Source organism: Elgaria multicarinata, chromosome 5 (assembly GCF_023053635.1).
Source record: "Elgaria multicarinata webbii isolate HBS135686 ecotype San Diego chromosome 5, rElgMul1.1.pri, whole genome shotgun sequence".
Classification (NCBI taxonomy): domain Eukaryota; kingdom Metazoa; phylum Chordata; class Lepidosauria; order Squamata; family Anguidae; genus Elgaria; species Elgaria multicarinata.
The window spans coordinates 135,824,016-135,836,558 of record NC_086175.1 but is presented as its reverse complement, the minus strand read 5'-3'; the positions used below and the strand labels follow the sequence as shown (position 1 = coordinate 135,836,558).

The 12,543-nt window shown below is 42.9% G+C and overlaps 1 protein-coding gene across 1 annotated transcript in view; it reads left to right on the top strand.

Moving 5' to 3' along the window:
• The window catches only part of THAP12 (THAP domain containing 12), a 34,179-nt gene extending 23,103 nt beyond the window's left edge, over positions 1–11,076 (top strand). The window contains exons 4-5 of the mRNA XM_063127235.1: positions 3,784–3,820; positions 8,784–11,076. Of these exons, the coding sequence (XP_062983305.1) occupies positions 3,784–3,820; positions 8,784–10,729 (1,983 nt within the window). The 3' untranslated portion in view covers positions 10,730–11,076. The remainder of the gene's footprint in view (positions 1–3,783; positions 3,821–8,783) is intronic.
• The last annotated feature ends 1,467 nt before the right edge of the window (positions 11,077–12,543 follow it).

The following is a 12,543-nucleotide window of genomic DNA, read 5'->3' as shown; positions in this document are numbered from 1 at the left end:
GTTTTTAATTTCTATCTCTAACTTTTCCTGCTCTACACGTTGTTGTCTTTTTAAACTACATGTTTCTCTAATACAGATTCCTCTTACTACAGCCTTCATGGTGTCCCAAATGACTGATCCAGCTGTTCCTCCTTTTTCATTAATTTCCCATGACTCCGACAATTCGTTCCGAATTTTCTCTACTACTTTATTATATTTCAATATCCTTGTGTTCAGTTTCCATCTATATGCCTCTTTATAATCTTTCTTAACTGTAAATTCTAAACTTAACAAGGCATGATCAGTTACTTTTATTACCCCCATTTCCATTTTACAAATCCTCGTTGCAAAATCTTTTGAAATAAATATATAATCTATCCTGGAGTATGTATGATGTACTGGGGAGAAATATGAAAATCCAGGCCTATTCCCGTTAAGTAAACGCCACGAATCTAAATAATCATTTTCTTTTACTAATTTATTCAATATAGTCATATTATTCCTCTTTTCAGCATTAGTGGGATTTGACCTGTCCCATTTATTATCCATAACCATATTAAAATCCCCAGCTAATATAGCATACCCCTCCTTAAATTCTTCTATTTCTTTAAATAACTTTATAAAAAACTCTCTATGCCTCTCATTTGGGGCATAAACATTAATCAAAGTATATACCTTTCCCTCAATTTTACCTTTTAACATGAGATATCTACCCTTATCATCCTTTTTTACTTCTTCTAATATAAACCCACTTTTTTTTTAAATCAAAGTGGCCACTCCATTTTTTTTCGATGTCCCTAATGACTTTTCATAATAGGCTAACCACTTTAATTTTATCATATTCGAATTCTCGGAGCCTTGGTGTGTCTCTTGAACCATTATAATATCTGATCCCTCTTTATTAAACATTTGTTCTATTCTCTTCCTTTTCACGACTGCCCCCAAACCTTTAACATTGAGTGTTGATACCTTTATCTTTTTATCCATAATCACCCTTTTGAATCCTCTTCCGATCCCTTGTGCTCAGCAATTCAAACTTGCTTACATAAAAACACAAACCCCATACATAAACCCCCCACCCTCCTACCCCAATCCCTCCTCTCCTACCTTCCCCCCCTCCCCACCCCCCCACTCTAATCCCCCCCCCATATCCCCGTGAGTCTAATACTCCAGCCATCTACTTTAAAGGGGGGGGGGGAGGCAGTGCTGCGCCTGGCCGGCAGGTCTCTTTATTGGCATTTCTATTTGCAATTATCTCCAAACATAGTTAACAATTCTCTTACTCTCCAGATGTCCCAGCTTCATTCCCTCCCCCACCCACTCCAGCCCCATTTGTTTCTCCATCCAGACCCAGCCTCTTCAGCAATTCTTTACCTTGACCCAATGAGGTTACTCTGTATTCCCTCCTCCCATATGTAGATCTTAAAAAAAAAAAAAAAAAAAAAAAAGGGAAACCGAGTAACCCCATACATAAGGAATTTTATTCTTCACTAATATTTCCGTTATTAGTTTAAGACTTCGTCTCCAATTTAATGTGTGTTGAGAAAAATCATTAAAAATTTGCACTGTTTTGTCTTTATATTATATCTGATTCTTAAATCTCAATTCTTTCATAATTTGCTCTTTTTTATAATAATTACCAAATTTCACCAAAATGTCTCTAGCCCCTTTGTGGTTTTGCCCCCCCACACGATGGACTCGATCCGGATCCAATCCGTCTATTGATATATCAGGCATCAGCTCCTTGAACCAGTTCACGATGATTTCTCTAAGATCTTCTCCCTGCGACTCCTTTAGCTGCTTTATTCAAAAAATAGATCTACTAGATTAATCTTCCAAGGCAATCGATCACAGTACCCATTCTTTAAATTGTATATTAGTTGATTTCTCAAAAGCCTCTTATTTCTTCTGGTCCAAATCCGCTTTAGCCTCTATCTTTTTGATCTTATCCGAATTTTCCGCCGTTTTATCCGCTAAATACACAATTGATGTCTAAATTCACTCATATGCTGATCCATTTTTTAAAAATATAACAATGTTATTTTCAGCTATAATAGCCCTGATCTCCATCAACGAGGGAGGGTTGCTACCACTTTCTCCTCCTTCAGTCATATTTTTTTCTTTATTTGGTATTGTATCCAAAGGGACTGGGTCTTTATCTTCCTCCTCTTGCTCAACTCCAGGGGCTGTCCTTTCCAGGAGGGAGAGGTATGCCAAATTATGATTTGAAAGTTCCTTTTTTTATGATTTGAAGGTTTCTTATTTATTTTTTTTATTTTTTTGTATATTAAGCTTTTCCCAACTTTTGATCTTTCTTTTAACGTTAGGCATGGGACTCTTCTGGGTAGGGCATAAATCTTAGAGTATAACTCACTTCCTTAGCAACTTATGCTGGCTTCTCTGTTATATATCAAACACTTTTTCCTTCTTCACGAGGGGGGGGGGAATATCCAGTTCACAACAGCATTCACTAGAGGGGATCAGTTTAATCATTCACAGCCTCTCAGCTTCCCACATCTCCCTCACCGAATGCCGAATGCAGCTTCTTCCACCTTCTCTCCCCCCCTTCTCGCCACGCCAATAAATCCAATCAACAACTTTCACCTTACAAAGCCAGCATTTCAATCGTTCCCATGTGAGATAAGAATGAAAGGTTATAACACAAATCAATGTCCAGCAAGCATAAATTCCTTCTTTTTAAACTGCGTCAGTGTTTGCTCTTTACTTTCGGTTTTGATAATGTTGCCGTTTACACAGACATTGTATTAAACATCAATCATCTCACCTCCCTTCTTCAAATCTCTCCACTTTTCTAGCTCCTGTGACTTTTATAATCATTTTCTGTCGTTTGCTCAAAGATTTATGCCCATTAGAAGAGAGATAATTGCTTTTTCCGGCCAACGCCGCTTAGAGCCTCAGAAGAAACCCGCCATTGCTCAGGCGGCCAGCTCCGCCCCCCCTGTTGTTTTATACTTTGAATGTTTTTAATTTTTGTGAACCGCCCAGAGAGCTCCGGCTATTGGGCGGTATAGAAATGTAATAAATAAATAACAAATAATAACACTGGGGAGCGGGGGTGATGCTTGACAGTAAAATTCACCCACTAAGGTAAGTAGAGGAGGATGGTGAGTGATTGCTGATTGTGGAGCAGGGGGCACCAAACGCAGCACCCGGAGATGGCGTAGGGAGGGTGAAGGATTGCCGCTTTCCGTCAAGTGAGCGGAGAGAAAAGAACAGCCAGAGGTGGGGACAGAAGTGTCAGTAAAAACAGCAGGAGGGAAAAAATACTTCCACTGACTCCAGCAAATCTACAGCTGGCGAAAGCTTACAAAAGAAAACACGCTAAGGCATACTGAGCGCCCCGATGGCAGGAAAGCCTTGGCCGCATCGTCACTAGCTGTCCCCGCAAAGGCTCTTGGCATGGAGTTGTGCCGTGAAGTCCTCTGGGACGGATGTCAGACGAGGGTTGGCGGATTGAGGGACTAGCAAGCCATGGCAAGCCACAGAGCGCACGGTCCTCTGTAACGTAGGTTAGCGAGCGAACAACCCACCCACTGTGGCTTATTTTTTCAGTGTGGCTTATTGCGACGTGGGAACGCGTCCTTTGTGTCTTCTCCCTGAGCTGCTTAGCGAAAGACAATATCGTTGCTTTGAATGTTTAATCTTCCTGGATTCAAAGACTTGGGTTTTATAGATAGATAGATAGATAGATAGATAGATAGTACATTTCTATTTATGTTGTCTTGTTTTTGGAGGCAAACTTCTAGGATGGGTTGTAAAACAACTTTGTTTTTCTTTCCCCAGAGTGAAGAAGAAATAAGGACACTGAAGCAGCAAAAGAGTAAGTGATCAGTCTGTTGAAGTTTTGGTACCTTAAAAGATGGCTCTCCTGTCGTGGGGAATGTGTCTCGTGGCTTCTTCCTGAAGCTGCTTCCTCCCTGGAGGAAACACGAATGTACCAGATAAATTTATTTATTTATTTATTTATTTAAAAACATTTATATCCTGCTCTATATCAATAAGATCTCAGGGCGGCGTACAGATAAAAACATACAGTATAAAACAGTAAATATACACGGCTAAAAACAAATTAAACCATAAGCCAAGTTAAAACAATATATAATTTAAAAACAGTAAAACTATTAAAACAGTTAAAACAAGGTGCCTAGTGAATTCAGCCATTAAAAGCTTTGTTTAAAAGCCATGTTTTCACTTGGCACTGGAATAAAATCAGCGTTGGCGCCTCTCCCTTGTCCCTTCATAGCAAATGTGTTGTGCTGGTGGGACGCAGAGGAGGGCTCCTCCAACTGATCTCAAGTCTCGGGCAGGCATATATAAGGAGAGGCACTCCCTCAAGTATCGAGGTCCCAAGCCGTTTAGGGCTTTAAACGTCATTACCAACACCTTGAATTCCGACCGGAAGCGTAGAGACAGCCAGTGCAATTCCTTTAAGACCAGTGTTATTTGGTCTCTGTAAGATGTACCCGCCAGCCGTCTAGCTGCTGCATTTTGCACTAGCTGCAACTTCCGAGTTGTCTTATTATTTATTTATTTATTTATCATATTTATACCCCGCTCCTCAGCCAAAAAAGGCTCTCGGAGCGGCTTACACCTAGCAAAAAAGACAGTCCCTGCCCTCAGGCTTACAGTCTAATAAAGACATGACACACAAGGAAACGGAGTTCAGGAGGGAAGAGGTAAAGAGAGAGAAATTAAGTGGACTGGGAAAAGGGCTGGTGGGATTGTCCTGCTCCCGAAGGAGGGGAGTCCAACTGGAGCAGGCCCCGATGTTTCCTCGGCCTGCTCCTGTCCCCTCGGTCCTTCTTCTTCTGCCGTCTTCAAGGGCAGCCCCACATAGAGTGCATTGCAGTAGTCTAATTGGGAAGTTACCAGTGCATGCACTACTGTGGCTACGTTGTCCCTGTGCAGGAAAGGCCGTAGCTGGCAGATCAGCCAAAGCTGACCCCAAGTACTCCGTGCCATGGAGTCCACCTGGGCCTCCAGTGACAAGGATGGGTCTAGGAGTACTCCCAAGCTACGCACCTGCTCCTTCAGAGGGAGCGCCACCCCATCCAGAACAGGTCCCTTACCCATTTCTCGGACTTGGGAACCACCAATCCACAGAGCTTCCGTCTTACCAGGATTCAGCTTCAGTTTATTGGCCCTCATCCAGCCCATTACAGCCTCCAGGCAGTGGTCCAGCACCTTCACGGCCCCAATAAATACTTTTATTGAATGCTATCAAAGGCCTTGGTTACACCTGGATTATGGACCCCACATGCTAGGCACTGTTCAGCCACAGTCTTGCCTCGTTCAGCCTGTGTCAGTGGGAGAGTTGCTTGTTTTGAGAAGAAGCCCAAAGCTTTCATATACTTTGCTTTTAAGACTATATACACCAAAGATGTTTCTTTGAACATTATTAATTCAAGGCCATTTCACACCTTAAGACAGGGGAAATTGGGTTTCCCCTGAGTGTATACTGCCAGCCCAGGCTCCCTGGTTCGTGTTCTCAGAGGTTACATCTGTTTGCAAGCACGTGGTTCTTTCTAAGGTAAACCGGATTTATTATTACACTGTTGTCTTACACTTCTTACAAAACTCAAGGAGATTTACATTTTCTTTATCCTTTCAAAACCCCTGTGGGGTATACTCTTCATTTCCATTTATTTGTTTTATTAATAAAATGGCATTCAAATGAGCTACTAGGGGTGAGTGACAGGCTCATCCACTTAGCTTCATTTAACTGTTTATTTACGAGTATTTATAAGCCACGTACATCTACAAATTTCCAAGTGGTGTACACAAATCCTAAAAATATAAAACGAGTGCATAGGCTAAATAAACTGTCTCTACGTCTCCATAAGAGGAAAATACCTGATAGACTAAAGTACAGCAGGAAGGCTTGCAGAAATAGATGTAGAATTAAGAATTGTCAGTGCGCGTCTGATTTCAGAGGGAAGATAATTCCATAGAGCGGGCACCAGTAGTTTAGATGCTCTGCTCCAAACAACCACAGAGTGGAGTGAGGCTTCCAGATCGCGTGAGGCGCTGGTTCCCCTCTGTTCGGCATTGGTTAGGCCTCATCTTGAATACTGCGTCCAGGTCTAGGCACCACACTTCAAGCTGGAGGGGGGGTTCAGAGGAGGGCAGCGAGGATGATCAGGGGTCTGGAAACAAAGCCCTATGAGGAGAGACTGAAAGAACTGGGCCGGTTTAGCCTGGAGAAGAGAAGACTGAGGGGAGACATGAGAGCACTCAAGGACACAGAGAAGTGCCAGAATATCTTCTCGATCCTTCCAGAGTGCAGGACACGGAATAATGGGCTCAAGTTACAGGAAACCAGATTCCTCTCTATTCAGCCCTGGTTAGGCCTCATCTAAAGTATTGCGTCCAGTTCTGGGCTCCACAATTCAAGAAGGACACAGACAAGCTGGAGCGTGTTCAGAGGAGGGCGACCAGGATGATCAGGGGTCTGGAAACAAAGCCCTATGAAGAGAGACTGAAAGAACTGGGCCTGTTTAGCCTGGAGAAGAGAAGATGGAGGGGAGACATGATAGCACTCTTCAAATACTTAAGAGGTTGTCACACAGAGGAGGGCCAGGATCTCTTCTCGATCCTCCCAGAGTGCAGGACACGGAATAACGGGCTCAAGTAAAGGAAGCCAGATTCCAGCTGGACATCAGGAAAATCTTCCTGACTGTTAGAGCAGTACGACAATGGAACCAATGACCTAGGGAAATGGTGGGCTCTCCCACACTAGAGGCCTCCAAGAAGCAGCTGGGCAGCCATCTGTTAGGAATGCTTTAAGTTGGATTCCTGCATTGAGCAGAGGGTTGGACTGGATGGCCTTATAGGCCCCTTCCAACTCTACTATTCTGTGATCCTGTGACATCACCAGGATGGGCTCACCAGATGGTTGCACACTCATTGACAGAATTGGATTATTTAGGAATGCATGAGAATTTTGTTCCACGTGCCCAAACATTCACAAATCCCCCCCCCCCAAAAGTACCAAACAGTCCACAAGTTTGTGCAACTTGGAAAAAGCCGAGTGCCCTGAATATGCAGGTCAGATTCATAGAAATCCAAATGTATTTGAGTCCATTGCATATTTTTCCAACGTGTCCCTGATGTTTGGTCAAACTTGTAATTAGGCATTTATGGGGGGAAACAAGTTATTTTATTTATTTATTTATTTGTAACATTTATATCCCGCTGAATATAATAAAACCTCTCAGTGGTTCACAACATTTTAAAAAGTTACGTTGCTTTTAACAGGGAATCTTGTGGCATGAGCTTTTATTGTCACTTACATAGGAATATAGGAAGCTGCTGTATACTGAATAAGTTGAGGAAAAAGAGGGGGAAAGCACCACAAAAAGGCTATAAGTAAAAGGGGCTACAAGCTCTGGTGCGAAGAAATGTCAAAAGGAATTTCTTTATTTTTATCCGAAATGTGGAAATATAAAAATGTTCAAAAAAACTTTCAACCAGACTTGTACAACGCTCAACGTTTCAGATCCAGAGATCCTTTGTCAGGAGCTGTACAACAAAATAAATTACTTTTTGAAGTAATTATAAATTTAAAAGCTTCTGGATATTCTTTACAAAACTGCAGTCGTGTTCATTCTGTCTCCATCAGCAGTCAAACTGATCAATATCCAGAAGGATCTCCCGATCCAAAACGTTGAGTGTTGTACAAGTTTGGTTGAAAGTTTTTTTTTTATATCTAGCCTAGTATTGTCCGTGCTGTCTAGCAGCTTTGCTCCAAAATTCCAGGCACGATTCCTTCTTACCCCTACCTGGAGAAGCCGGGGATTGAACCAGGAATCTTTTGCATACAACGCAGGGGCTCTACCACTAAGCTTCAGTCCCTTAAGTTCCTACAGTGCAGAGTCCAAATGCATCAGGATGATCAGGGGTCTGGAAACAAAGCCCTATGAAAAGAGACTGAAAGAACTGGGCATGTTTAGCCTGGAGAAGAGAAGATTGAGGGGAGACATGATAGCACTCTTCAAATACTTGAAAGGTTGTCACACAGAGGAGGGCCAGGATCTCTTCTCGATCCTCCCAGAGTGCAGGACACAGAGTAATGGGCTCAAGTTACAGGAAGCCAGATTCCAGCTGGACATCAGGAAAAACTTCCTGACTGTTAGAGCAGTACGACAATGGAATCAGTTACCTAGGGAGGTGGTGGGCTCTCCCACACTAGAGGCCTTCAAGAGGCAGCTGGACAAGCATCTGTCAGGGTTGCTTTAGGGTGGATTCCTGCATTGAGCAGGGGGTTGGACTCGATGGCCTTGTAGGCCCCTTCCAACTCTGCTATTCTATGATTCTATGATCAAATGATTTTGGGCTGGTTCAGAGCAGTTTATTTCTGTGACCTGTCCAAGACATCCTTTTGCATGTTCATTTGCTTAAGCCACCGGACATCTCTGTGCTCTTAATTGAGAATTACGCTTGCAAATGTTAAGTATTGTTACACATAGGGGTAGACGAAACTCAGTTTCGCTTTCTCCCCCCATTTGAATGTTTTTACTGTGAAGTTCTTTCTGTTGCATTTATGATGAAGTTTGTGAACTTCATTAAGTTCTTATTAAAAAAGAAACAAAATGCGTACCTATCTCTAGTTATGTGTTAATGTGTCAGTTGTTGAAATGTTTGGCAGTTTTGGTAATTTAAAGCTGGCGAGTTGATATCGCTTGCATTTCTGCATTAAAAATACATTTAATACAGCACCATGTACACTGATGGTGCTATATAAATAAATAATAATAATAATAATTAAATATCTCCTCTCCTAGTTGATGAAGCTTTTGAACAGGAAAAGACGAATCAAGAATCTGTTGACAATGACATCCAGAACCCGGCCTCTGACGAAGGAGCTGATGAACCTGTAGAAGATGACGTCCCTTTAACGCAAGAGGAGCGGGAGAACAAAGATTACCTTAAATCCTTATTTGAAATTTTAATCCTGATGGGGAGACAAAACATCCCTTTGGATGGTCACAACGCCGACGAGCTCCCTGAAGGCATCTTCACTCCAGACAATTTCCAAGCTCTCTTGGAGTTCAGGATAAATTCTGGTGATGAGGTTTTGAGGAAGCGCTTTGAGACCACGGCCGTGAACTTGGCCTATTGCTCAAAAGCCCAGCAGAAGCAAATGCTGGAAATCTGTGAAAGTTGTGTGCGGGAAGAAACACTCAGGGAAGTCAGGGACTCTCACTTTTTCTCCATTGTCACGGATGAGGTGGTGGACCTGGCCAGCGAGGAACACTTGCCGGTACTGGTGCGATTTGTTGACGAGTCCCACAACCTGAGGGAAGAATTCATCGGGTTCTTACCGTATGAGTCCGACCCTGAAATCTTAGCTGTCAAGTTCCATACGACTATTACCGAAAAATGGGGCTTAAATATGGAGTATTGCCGGGGCCAAGCCTACATCGTCTCCAGTGGGTTTGCTTCAAAAATGAAGACCGTGGCTACAAGGATCTTAGAGAAATACCCGCAAGCTGTATACACGCTCTCGTCCTCCTGTGCCTTGAACATATGGTTAGCCAAATCAATTCCCGTGTTGGGCATTTCCATCGCACTTGGGACGCTAGAGGAAGTTTGCTTGTTCTTCCAACAGTCCCCCCAGTTACTAGCCGATTTGGACAACGTCATCTCGCTCCTCTTTCAGAACAGCGAGGAGAAAGGGAACGAGCTGAAGGAAATAGTCCGTTCCCATTGGACAGGCCGCCATGATACCTTTGAGATTGTAGTAGACCTCATGCAGGCTCTGGTGCTGTGCTTGGACGGCATCAACGACGCTTCCGTCCGGTGGAGCAGCACGATCGCTGGACAGGCGTATATCCTTTCCACGGCCCTCGCAGATTTTGACTTCGTTGTCACGGTTGTGATCATCAAGAACATCCTCTCCTTCACGCGGGCCTTCGGCAAGAATCTCCAGGGTCAAACGTCCGATGTCTTCTTTGCGGCCAGCAGCTTAACGGCCGTGTTGCACTCCCTGAACGAGGTGATGGAGAACATCGAGGTTTACCATGAATTCTGGTTTGAGGAAGCCACCAACTTGGCCACCAAGCTGGACCTGCCCATTAAGCTCCCCGGGAAGTTTTGTCGAGCCCAGCAAGGCAACCTGGACTCTGAAATAACCCCGGAAAACTACTACAAAGAAGCACTTAGCATTCCGACCGTGGAGCACATAATTCAGGAACTGAAAGACATCTTCTCAGAGCAACACCTGAGAGCACTGAAGTGTTTGTCTTTGGTGCCTTCTGTCATGGGGCAGCTCAAATTTAATACATCTGAGGAGCATCACGCCGACATGTACAAAAACGACCTCACCAACCCAGATACGTTGTCTGCGGAACTTCACTGCTGGCGAATCAAGTGGAAACACAGAGGGAAAGACATCGAACTCCCTACGACCATTTATGAAACACTCCATTTGCCCGACATCAAGTTTTTCCCGAACGTGTACGCCTTGCTCAAGGTTCTGTGCATCCTCCCCGTGATGAAGGTGGAGAACGAGAAATTTGAAATCGGCCGGAGACGCTTGAAGGCCTACCTAAAGAACACATTGACTGAGCAGAGGTCGAGTAACCTTGCCTTGCTGAACGTAAACCTCGATATTAAACATGACTTGGATTTAATGGTCGACACCTACATCAAACTGTATCCAGACAAAGTGGAATTCCAGGAGGAGTTCCTTCCGCCTAACAGTTCAGAAGCGGCAGAAGAGACTTAACAGAGTACAAGAGGGGATACTTCTATTTCGGATATTTTGTGGGTTGTTTTTTTTTTCCTTTTTAAAAAGGGGAGGTTTTTTCAAAAACGGAGAAGAGTAATTAATTGCTGCAAGCGTCCTTGTGTTTTAGGCGTGTCTCTTCAAACAAGCCACGAGCAATGGACCCAGCACAGTTTTTGTTTTGCTTGTTGATCTGTTCTGGTTAATTATTTTGCAAACCTTAAACAGGATACGGAATGGCTGGCTGGGCAGGGGGCAGAAACAAATAGAAGGCCGTAGTTTTTAAATGACTAATATATATAAGGTGCCTGAACGCACACAACTACTCGAACCACTAGTGGAGAAAGATGATTAACAAGAAACCCATTTATTATACAAAAATTACAAAAAAGCTGATGTGTATCCCATAGTTGTTAGACAATAGTGGTGTTGGGTACTATAATACGATAAATCAATAATTGGAATACTATTCCTACTATAAGACAATGCAAGTCTATAATATAGCCCAACAAAGCCACACTAACACACTTTAGTCTATTAAACACATTCGGCAATACATCAGTACATAAACATGTTCATGGATGTATTATAAATAAGGTTTGTTCTTATTATATTTTATTCTTTCCAGCGTTGTAAGTTGTTGCCAGGATTTTGCAATAAACTTCTTCCCGTTTTCGCTGCTCAAGCTTCCTCGGAACAAACGCTACAGAGATAAGATAATAGCGTTTGTTCTGTAGCGTTTGTTCCGAGGAAGCTTGAGCAGAGAAAATGGGAAGAAGTTTATTGCAAAATCCTGTCAAGAACTTACAATGCTGGGAAGAATAAAATATAATAAGAACAAACCTTATTTATAATACATCCGTGAACATATGTTTATGTACTGATGTATTGCCGAATGTGTTTAATAGACTAAAGTGTGTTAGTGTGGCTTTGTTGGGCTATATTATAGACTTGCATTGTTTTATAGTAGGAATAGTATTCCAATTATTGGTTTATTGTATTATAGTACCCAACACTATATAACAACTATGGGGTACATCAGCTTTTTTGTAATTTTTGTATAATAATAAATGGGTTTCTTGTCAATCATCCTCCACTAGTGGTTCGAGTAGTTCAGGCACCTTATATATATTGGGCAGGGGACAGAGACCTCACCGGCTGATTGGACGGCCATGTGTCCGCTCTCCCCTTGCCATTCTGTTGTAATAGAGTTCTATTTTGTTACTCTTGAGATAGCCCCATTTATGATGGCTGAGCTTCTGCCACACTTAACGCTCAAATGACTGAAAGTGTTCCCGTTTTAAAAGAGCTCTGACAAATTGTATTCATCGCTCTTTTGGCTTCTTGATTCCCGTTTCCCACCCGCCAGGAAAACACTGCACAGGGTATGAATTTAAATGAACTGTTGGGATGTTTTTTGGGTTTTTTAGGTTTGGCGTAATATGACCTTCTCCAATCTGGTGCCCTCTAGATGTGTTGTACTACTGGCTGGGGGATGCTGGGAGTTGTAGTCCCAACACATCTGGAGAGCACCAAGTTGGACAAAGGCGGCCTAGTGCATTCACTGGGTGGTAACCCCTCGTTCACCATTGGTCGAATTTCCTGCATCGGTGGCCCTCTTAAACGTCTCGTGCTTTTATGAATGGAAGAGAGCTGCTTTCAGGAACGAATCCGTCTTGTAAAAACTATGTTCCATGGGCATCTAAAATGATGGCCAGCCAGATTTGTATGTAAGTGGTTGTTTTTTTACTAGCTTTCCTCCAGGATATGAACTGTAAACTTTAAAAGGAGCAAATGAGAGGGTGATTTTTCGG